The 11,095-nt window shown below is 43.3% G+C and overlaps 1 protein-coding gene across 1 annotated transcript in view; it reads left to right on the top strand.

Annotated features, from left to right (window-relative positions):
* The first annotated feature begins 866 nt into the window (after window positions 1-866).
* Window positions 867-11,095, top strand: part of magi3a (membrane associated guanylate kinase, WW and PDZ domain containing 3a) — a 98,687-nt gene continuing 88,458 nt past the window's right edge. The window contains exon 1 of the mRNA XM_028408914.1: window positions 867-2,052. Within this exon, the coding sequence (XP_028264715.1) occupies window positions 1,746-2,052 (307 nt within the window). The 5' untranslated portion in view covers window positions 867-1,745. The remainder of the gene's footprint in view (window positions 2,053-11,095) is intronic.

The raw sequence follows: 11,095 nt of genomic DNA, 5'->3' as shown, positions 1-11,095 counted from the left end.
CACCGACCGAAAAGGTGACTGACTGTTAATTATTAATAAAGGAGGAGAAACGACAACAACAACAGGAGTTCTGCTCACCTATTACTGTGCTGCAGCTGATTGAGTTAACTGTGATTCATGTAGGGTTGTCATGTCATGTCCAACATCAACTCTACTTTTTGATGCTGTTGTTATGAATCTCATCAATAAAATGCAAGGTCCTCAAACTGAGAAAACATCTGCTTCTGTAAATGACTTTAATAGATTCTCAAAACAGTGACATATTTACCACACATGGACATAATTATTGGCACAATTATTATTTTACATGTAATAACAGATGCTGAATTATTATTTTTAAGTGCAACTATAATTTATTTGTGTTTCAATGAATGAATTTTTAAATATAAAATATAATTGTAGTAATCTGTGCTTCTAACGTGCAGCGCCATCCTGTCACTCCTCCAACCACTAGAGGGGAGCATTGCGCAAAAAATCAACCGGCAATCGTGCCGTCTAGTTGCAACTATCCAAACGCACTCCCAGGATACAGAACTGGACATGCATCACTCAGAGGGTGCAGCACTTTGCTGTAGTTACACACAGACGTCGCCACAAACATCTTTCTAACAGACACAAAAACGCAGCTTGACTCTCATGAATTTATAATGTAAGCATTTCCCACGTGAAAATATGCGCCCCAGTGCGGGAACTCCGCCTTTCAACAAAACCCACCGCCTGCCACTCACACAACACCCGCCTCCTGCCATTCACAATTGGATCAGTATGTGTGCTTAAGCCCCACCCCCTAAACACCGATTGGACGGGAACTCATGCCGTCAGGAAAGCCACACGGAAAAAGATAAAAAAAAAAGTTATGGAGCGAAGCCTAATCGGATCACGTCTGTTGCATGCTGTTGCGTAGTTTTCTGGATAAAACAATCTGCACTGTGGTTGTGAAAAAGCAGTGGAGAGCGCAGAGCGCGCATCGAGGAACAAGGAGCGGACTAGGACTGTTTTTAAGGCTCTGATAGCCGCCCGTTCCAGAGGAGGGACAGGTATGTTTTTTCCGTCTCCAAGCACTGCCTTGCTGATGTCACCGCAGAGGAGGACAGGCGAGGAGGACAGGTGCTCAGGGTAAAGTTTCTTCTACACTACGCCTGGATAAAGAGCTATCACTGAGAGGATCGAGGCTTGCTCACCGGCTGACTAACCAGTTTCAAAAGTATTTTTCGCAACTATTTTTCTCTTCCTCGCAGTGGGAGTAACTGGACTCAAAAGTGGAATATTGTTGATTTTACTCCACGCTTTTAGAACTGACAGGCTCCGTTGCGCTCGGACTGTAGAGATCACAGGATCCGTCCTGCTCCGTGGCGAACATCGGGGTGTAGGCAGCGTACCGGGAGACGCTGCTGTTGTTTATGAAGTACACATTAGTATGAACTTGAGTGTTGAAGATCGAGACGGCCCAGCATCAGAACCAGCACTTTCCGCTTCAATGCGACACTGACGCAGCTGGTCTCACATTCCAGTCGCGTACAGGTGATGCTCGAGTAATTCAATGGAAGGAATCACCCACGGAGGGAGTTGGAGCTGATTTGTTTTTTTTACTGGAATGGAATACAACACAAGACAACAGCCCTAACTTCTCTAATCTGCAATGATTTCCCCGTGCGTCATTGCGCCTTTTTGGATCTGAAGCGGTTGTTGCTTTGAAGGACAGTCGTGCTTGGACTTCCCAGTGGGTTTAACAGAAGCTACCAACAATGTCCAAGACACTGAAAAAGAAGAAGCACTGGTCGAGTAAAGTGCAGGAGTGCACCGTGTCGTGGGGTGGTACCGGGGAGCTGGTCACGGTGGTGGAGGTGCGCGGCGGCGCAGAGCTGGGAGAGTTCCCCTACCTTGGACACATAGTTTCGGAGGCGATGGTTTGTCAGAACGGGAGGCTCCCCAGCAGCGGAGACGTGCTGCTGGAAGTGAACGGCACTCCGGTGAGCGGACTCACAAACCGAGACACGCTGGCTGTCATCCGCCACTTTCGGGAGCCTGTCCGCCTGAAGACTGTGAAACCAGGTGTGTGCCAAATCCCTGTTTTAAATCACAAAAGACACCCCTGCAACACACACACACTCACCTGACACGTGCGTGAGAATGCTTTTAAGATGTGTTTTTTTCTAGCACCCTTAGATTGAGAAGCTCTGGACAGGTGTGACTAGTATGATGAATAATAAAGAAAACCTCAGACTATAGAATATTCACCGTGTGTGTGTGTGTGTGTGTTGTGGTTTATTATTGGAAGCAGATAAAGAGGTCAGGTTTGTAGTTTCAGTTGGCTTAAGCATATCTAAGTGGTCTATTAGCATGCCTCTTTTTTATGCAAGTGTGTGCTGTTGCTTCTGCTGCAGTGCAAACGTCAAACATGAGTGACAGGCTGTGGTTGTGTATGCGTGCAGGCTCGTAGTGACCACATCTGCATGGGTGTGAGCAAACTGCAATGCTTTGTTGTCTTCTTTGCATCACTGTTATATCATCAAACACACACACACGTGTTAAAGGCTTATTTATTAGCTTTAGGTGAATTATTACCTCACAATCCACTGGTTAAAGTGTTTCTGTGTGGCACATACTTAATGAATGACAGTGTGTTGAAACACGCTGCCAGTCAAACTACTATTACTAAGCAGGTATGTGTTTGTGTGGGTGGATAGGTTTAATAGAGGCAGCGCTGTGAGTGGCACTTTGCAAACACTTAGGAAGGATTTGTTAATGGTTGCCCTGCCAGCTTTGGCATCATCGCCCTTCTTGCAGTGTTGAGGTGAGTCCAAGTATAATTGAATCAATTTGAACCCATACACCTAAATCCCTGGGATGCTGCGCCAGCTTGGCAACACATTTTGACACCTTGACTCACATGTATATCAGCTTTACAGAGAGTTTTCTGTGAGGAGATTGGTTCTTTTTGTCATACATTCAGGTTCAGGGCTGTTAGTATCAGAATATTAAAAATGCAAATCATTTTGTTCAATTACTGCCAACCAGCTAAGGTGCCCTTTACATACACATTTTTTTTAACATATTTTATCAGCTTGACCTTTGACCTTTTTTTAAATCTCATGTCATATCTTGTCCTGTGTAACCAACTGTCTGGTACGTCAAGCACATTCCCGGGACTTGCCAGTATTTATGCGGGTGTTTGATGGTGATGACAGCCAGCTAAGTGATCTGATTCGTTACAGCCTGTGATAAATGCTGATATCATTCCTGTTTTCAAGAATGACCTCACAACAAAGCATGTGGGATGTCAGGTTTGTGATCACACTGAATCAAAATCAGTTTATCCTTCAATTTATGTGCACGTTTTTGCCACAGTTGACACATACCCTGGAAACGTTAAAAAATTAGACGTGAGCACAACAATGACCTAAGTCACCGCTTTTTAGATTTTCAATGCAATATGAAGTTTGATGTCATGAGAAAGGTCACTTCTTCCACACTCACACAGTTAAACACTTTCTAAAATCTCCTCTTCATGACCTTGCATTACGTAATCTTGTTGTTAGGCGATGCTCATGTTACAGTTAGGCGTCTCTAGGCTCCTCACCACTGGTTACTCTGTTCCCTTCTGTGTGTTTCTGTGTGTAGATCTGTGTCGCCTCTCTCGTGATTAATTCATGCTTCATCCATCATTGATGGCTGCTTTGTGCAGGGATGCGGTGGCTGATGGCCGGATCATATGTTACCCGACTGGTGTGCTTGTAAACTTGCATTCTCATGAGGATACAAAGTAGGGAGAGCAAATAAAAGGCTGGTTTGTGGAGTTTAGGTTTAATTAGCATTTAACATGTTTATTTTTAAAAAGTCAAATATTTTGGCTGGCTCTTTATTCTAGTCTTACTTTTGGTGGCCTTCTTCCTAATCTCCCTGCATTAATGGTATATTATGCTGCTTTTTCCAATAGCCACCTTACCCTCTTAGTTGATTTGTTGTTATCACAGCCTTACCTTGAGTCTCATTGCCTCTTTGCTGTGAAAGTTTTTTTTCTTCATTTGCTCATCAGCTGATACTTCTTGATGTTCCCCTGCACAGTCAGGACAGAAAGCAGAAGTTTGTTTGTAGTGGCTCTCTGGCTCCAGACCAGCAGATGCACTCAGTATGCAACACCCATCCTGTGAGCGGAGCCAGGCAGTAGGCAGTAACCTTGAGGGGACGATTGAGAGTAAAGGCGTAGCGATCGCAGGTACCTATTGCAGCTTAGAGACCTGTGAGTGGGCAGCTCATTGATTAATGCTGTAAACAGACTTAGATCTGCTTGTTTTTGCCTGATGGAGCTTAATGGATGAACCATTTAGCTCTCAGGTCCTGCAGCGCTGATGTTGATTCACAAATCATAATGGAAACTGTGGGGGAAAAAGATTTTCAGATAAATAATGATAATAATAATACACAGAGTTTCACTGAGGACAGTATGTAAATACATTTCTAAAAGCAAGGCTGAGATGGCAAACTGTATGCAATAAGCAAATGTTTTTTGTTCTTCAGTGGAGACTAACTGAACTTGGATCTTCTTACACTAGTATACAATGAGTTGGTGGAGTATCATCTGTTAGGTGCCTTTGTTTTTTGGAGCCAGCTGATATTGTGTCTTGTTACCTGTGAATGTGAGATGGCCTGTTTACAGGAATGACCATCAAATAAGTGTAACCAATCGGTGTTGAGCACCACCCCACAGTTTTTCAGGCCCCTGAAGGCTACTTACCACACATTTTTTTTCTCCCGAAATGTGGCAGTGAAAGAGATCCCACACGGAACATTACGGCAGTTGAAACATGAATTAAAACTAATCGATGAAGCCAACCAATTAGGTCTAAAGATCTTCCTTCACCAAGCAAATCAGGCATTCAGTTATCACAAGACTTCCAGTTAAAGAACTAACTATTGCAGCTGTACTTGTGTTTATATTGTTTGTTGCCTGTAGAAGTTGTTATCGGTTGCTGAATCCGGTCTTGTGTTTTTCAAAAAGAATGTGAAAAATACATCACCAAATAAAACCATTATTGTTTTTATTACACTGCAGGAGGATACATTTCTTACACATTTTGTAGCAAATTGCTTGCTTAAAAAAGGCAGTACCAGTTTTTCTGGTGGTGTTACATTCATAAGTTTGCCATCAGCAGTACATCATAGCAGTGAGGGCACAGTTTGTGTTAATGTATTTCCCCCCACGGTGCAGTCAGGGCTTCTATGACTAAGCTGCTCTGAAGCAGCAGAGCAGCTGTCAGCATGTCTCTGGTTCTGTGGCTCCTTCTCCCCATGGTAAATGTAACTTCTGTTCCAATCACTGCCCTTGTATATGCGTGTCTACTGTGAAGGCCGGCTTGGTCTCAGAATTTGCTTTATAAAGTTGGCGAAAATTTTCACTGTAGTCAGACGACTCTGACTGCAGATCTTCCCTCATGCTAATGGAGGTCTTGTCTTCTGTGCTCTCCCTGCTGCTTCCTGTTTACTGCTTGTGTGTGTGTGTGTAGCTGTACACCTGATGTAAAATCCACCCTTCATCCTCCCCCTTAAGTTGTCACACTTCTCCGCCCTCCGCCTCACCACCCTGTCAGGGGCAGGCGATGATAGTGTGAGAGGATGGGCCCGCTGAAGCCCCTACACAGCAGCAGCTCCTGTGAATACAAAAGCACATCTCTTATTTTCTTTGTTTATCCCTCCATCCTCTCCTGGAACAACCCTCTTCTTCTTAACCACAGGCCTGCACTGCCCCACAATCTCCTCATCTACTCTCTGTTTAGACCTCCTGTCTTGCTTTTCATTCCTCCTTCCTGCTCTTCAAATCAGACTAGTAAAGAGGAAAGAAAGGAATGGTGGAAGATGGGCAGTGGAGGTTTGCCCAGTATGATTTGTTTAGTCTTGAAACCCTCAGGAAATGGCAAAGCTCTCCCTCCCCAGATGTTTAGCAACACTGGCATCCTTTGTCATGCTACTTTTATAATACTGTCCTTAGAGCCGCATTGCGGTAATGAACCGTCCTACAACAGTGATAGCATCTTCATATAAGCCATACCTCTCACTGGCAGGCACCATGAGTTGGCAGGCGTGTTTAAAGGCAGTGGAGATGACTGTGTGTGCTGATTCACCAAGACTGCCTCTTTCAACTCGCTGAGTGGTCCTGCTGCGATGTCAGCAGCAGCAGCAGCAGTGTCTTCAGGTTGCTGCTGGTGGAAATGGACAGCGTAGTTTAGACACACACACACATATACACACTTTTCCTCAGAGACTTCTGTCCTCCTTTCCTCAGCTTGACTCCTAATTGGTCTCTCTCCAGCAGTGAGCCATCCCTGCAGCTGTTTATCTCTTTTGAGATAAGATGAGGTCAGCTTCTAAACAGTGCATATACATAACAGAGACCAGTGCCCGGCAGGGTCTGTATTATGAAAAATGATAACCTCCTTTGCTGCGCTGCATGAATAAGACTGGTCCTTTTTTCTGTTCCATCCATTTCCCCTGAAAAATAAACATGATTTAGTCAAGATAATCTTGACTGTGAATGTATGATGCCATGTTTCTGAAGGTTGTGTGTCTGGTACCAAAAGGGTTATTACAGCTGGATGTAAACAAGGTGACCATGACGATAACAATCAACACTGCACTGAAGCTAGCCTATAGTGTTAGCTCTGTTGACTGTATTAAAACGTGAGAACAGGTGCAGCCATGGTGATGCGGTTGTTTTGTTTGCCTGTTTCCTTCTCGTCATCCATTAATGTTATTATTGCTTTGCTGCACTCAGCACTATTAGCAGCTTCCTGATAAGGAGCTTTTGTGCCCCCTGCATGAGTGAAACACCAGGAGGTAGCAGGCTTAGAGTGAGCTGCAATCATACAACAAGTGGTTATGGAGATGCTGTGCTTTTAGTAGAGCTGCACTGCCACCTGACCATGATATGTTTTGTGGACAGATTGCCTGCAAGCCAGTTAACTTATGAAATTGCCTCTTTTGTGTGTGCAACAGGGGACTTAGTTTAAAAGGGGAAATAGAGATCGGGTGAAGGAAATAGACTATTATGAATCGATACACAGGCACAGATGTTGATATAAAGACATACAGGATAGATTATCAGATAGTTGATTGGACCCAGTTTACTCCAGATGCACACTTACTACTCTCTGCGGAGAGCCTATTTGGGGACTTTGTTTTCTGGCTCGATTTGTCTGAAACCTCCCTGCAGCCTTACACCGGAGGCAATAACAGGAACAGAGAGAAGAGACAGCTGGCACATCACTGTCTTGGAATTTTCCCTGACAAGGATTCTGTTGTGAAGGATGTATTGGATTTAAACAGGGGAGGAAAGAAAATCTGGTCAAAGAGAGAGGGGTGCAGACAATAGAAGTGAGAGACAGAAGAAATGCAGGATTGGAGAGGCAGATACAGGTCAAAGAAGATGAGAAAAGGCAATAATAATCTCAGGACTGAGAGCGATTATGTTTCAATTAATCACAGTAATAGTATTGATTCTCTGTTGTGACTGTCCGACATGATTGTGCCTGCTGTTAATCAAGCTGACACTTACTGTTTCAGACTTACCACACAGTCAGTATTTCCAATCATGTCTGCAAGTAGCCAGTTTATGTGAGCTGACTGCATATGTGTGAGCAAGCATGCATGATAATGAAAAATTAAGGCACATTTGAATTGGTTTTCACTTTTGGCTGCATTTTCAGACCAATCACAGGGAAAGACAGCGTTCCTCCTCATGCGTTTGAACACTGCCAGAGTATCCTTTTTCTCATATTCCTTTTTGTCTGTGATACTGAAGGAGAGTCTGCCGTTTAGACGTTCTTGGATTCATACCTCCAATATATCTGATGAGTTTATTCTGGAAGCTAATGATAAGACTAAGACAGATCGCCTCCCTGTATAGTGTGGCCTGGTGCATAGTACTGTAACTCTAGTCGGGACCTCTGTTTGCTCTTTGGGTAATAAATCAGCTGAGAGGACTCAATCTCAGAGTTCAATCTCCTTGTTGGCAGTGACTCCTCTTGAGTTGGGCCTGTGCCCACTCTTATGGGCCTTTGTCAATAATTATTCTGCCAGCGCAGCCCACTCAGCTGTTTAGCCGTGGTACTCCACCTCAAAGAATCGATTTCACCACATTCTGTTTGTCCCCATGACAATATCTCATATCAAACAGACAGAAAGCCTTCGACCCCCCCTCACACCTTAACAGGAACCACCTCCTCAGCCAGCTCCCAGAACTGTCTTCTTTGTCCTTTTAAAATAAAAAGTTGACACACTGCCATGATGTGTTTGTGTTTTAACCATGTTAAGCTAGACAAGCTATCACTGGCTGGCTTCCATGTTAAAATGCACACCCCATGCAATTAGTACATGCTGCACTACTTGTGTGTGTGGTATCAAAATTTGGTGTTGGTATGCAAAATTAGACACAATGGAAGACTTTGTTATCCTTAATTTTCTGTCAAAGTGCCGTGGCCTCCGATGTGGCTTCTTAATTTCATCATATTGACCATAAGCAAGGTTGTTTTAGACACTGACTGGAGTAAATTGACTTGAGATAAATGGGTTCAAAGCTTAAAAATAAAACCTTTTTGCCTCATTAAATCAATTTAAAAATGCATATTGTCCTGATGAGGCAAATGAGAGGCAGCCATTTTCTTATTTTCTCATGTTAATGCATTATGTGCGCTCTCTCTGTCCTCTCTCCATGGTGAGATGTCATCCCAGAGTGGCCTTATTAGAATTCATGGGTGTCAGGATCTGAGGCCGGCCAATTTAGCCTGCTCTGCTTCTTAGCTGCCCTAACAGGTTATTGATCGGGTCCAATCTCATCCCTGTTAAGGCAGCCGATGCATCCGGGCCCTCTGCACGCGCCCAAAGGGCCTGATTGTGAGAAGTTGAGGACATGGGGAGGACGCTTACTTACAGTGTGTTTGACTCACAGTCGTCTTCGTGATGTTTTACCTTTGCATGAGTGATTGCATCTGTCGTGACAGCCTGCCTGCTGCTGCTGCTGATGAGGGTATTTTCTTATTTTCTGCTAATAAGCCAATCTCAGGGCACAGATCGCAGAATCTTTTTTTTTGCCTGTTAAATGAGAGGACAGACTTGCACTCTGGACATTGGAGTGTGCATTTGAGCTGTTTTTTTTTTTTTTAAAGCCCGATTACACACAGTGACAAATTTGCCCCCAGGCTTTGGCAGCAGCCTGCCCGTCACCGACTCTCTGAGGTTTTTGGAGCAAATAGACTCAAGAGATCAAATGCACATTACTCACTGTTTAAAGTAAGCAGAAGGACATGTCTCTCTGCAATCCTGGCATTGGAGTGATGCAATCACCGGAGTTTCCACCAGTCATTAAGTTGGAGATGCTACAAATAGTAGTTGTGAAGAAAACCAGTTATTCCTGTTTAAATTGATTTCAATTGTGTCTGCCAGTTGTCACTGTGCATCTATAAGAACACATTGTCATTTTGAAATGAAACATATTTGGGACCAGAGAAGAAGTTGATGAGTTAAGAAATAACCTCACTCTACACTGATGCTGGGTTTTGAAAGGAGACCAAAGTGGTTGTTCACACCAGATGCTCATGTCATTGCATCATTAAACAAGTAATTCTGCTCCTCTGGTTTACATGGAGGTGATTTTTATCATGGGTGATTGACCTCTGTTTTTATCTGTGAATGAATGTGTGTGCCTGCTCTGTTTACACACAATGTGTGAGGAACAATTTATAAAAGAGTGACAAAGACTGTGACTATGTTCTGTTATTTATGGACAGGTCATGACATTTCCTTGTGGTGGGGACGAATGCTTACTATCATATTATGTACAGTGTTTCTAAAAAAATCCTTACAAAATTAGATTTAAAAAATCTAATTTGTAAAAAAAAAATGTTATGTTTCACAGCCTGGAGTACAAACTTTCATCTGCACCTGGCCAGATAAGCTCTGTGTATTTGTGTTTCCTGTCCTGGTGATCACCTTCAGCATTGTTTGGTTGTCACTGTGTTTTCTGGCATTTCATGCTAAAAAAACGCTTTCACTCATTGTTATTGGCTCCGTGTTTTTGTCATTTTTACAGCTCGGTTTGTTCAGTCATGCTTTTCAGTGACAGGAAAATGTTTCCGTCTCTGTTTTTACAGTTTTACTACACAATGAAACAAAACCGGTAATGGTATCGTACCTTGAAACATTCTTTCAGATCTGTTACATTGCTCTGACAAATTGCCTCATTGTTGTCAGTGCGGTGTCCCGCCGGGGGGTGACTCCAGCGTTTATCTGGGAATGGTGATCATGTGTGGAATGCAGTTATTTTGAATTTGTTGAGCACTTTGAGACGTGCTGTAAAGCTTCCACCAGTGTATTGTTACCAACAGGTGCTTTTTCTGGCAGACAACCCCCCCCCAACTCCCCACTCTGCATTCGCACTGAAAATGACTACCTTTTGCAATCTCACATTTAAACTAACTTTTTCAATCTGAAGAAGATAATTTCTACTTTTATTATGAAAGGCACTTTTCTTTTGAAAGATGTTCTTTCTTTGTCCCTGTCGTGTGTGTGTCCCTGCTGCATCAGGCATCATTTGTATGCCCGTCATTCATAGTATTTCTGTCCTGTAAATGAAAAGTGGTTTCAATGTGGTGCAGCCATCGGCTCTTATAACCCATTATGATTCCATTCAAGCGATTGCATTGAAAAATCCCTCCAGAATATCACTCTCAAGTGGACTTACTTGCAGAATGCATTGTCTTTCTTAGTATCTCTGGAGATTCCATTCACTACAGAGGAATGTGGCTAAACTGGTGTTACTGTAATGCAGATGCACAACTTGTTTTCTCATGAAACTACTTGGAACGACCTGATTTGAAGAGATCCTTTCTGATTAAGAATCCGGACACTGCAGAGTAGTCATAGGGTGGATGAATCTCAGACAGACCCTTCTGTGAGTTGCTAAGTGAGTGAAATGGCTCACGTTGGATGATAAACAAAGGGAATCTCTTTACTTAAAGGGCTTAGAATTTGGCTTTAGAAAATGCAGTTGCCGTAATCGAGTCTAGAAATGCCAACAGCCGGCCTTCCCCCTGCTTTTATGATC

The sequence above is a fragment of the Parambassis ranga genome, chromosome 7 (genome assembly GCF_900634625.1).
Source record: "Parambassis ranga chromosome 7, fParRan2.1, whole genome shotgun sequence".
NCBI lineage: Eukaryota > Metazoa > Chordata > Actinopteri > Ambassidae > Parambassis > Parambassis ranga.
Note: the sequence above shows the minus strand (reverse complement) of the source record. Positions and strands in the feature narration are given on the sequence as shown.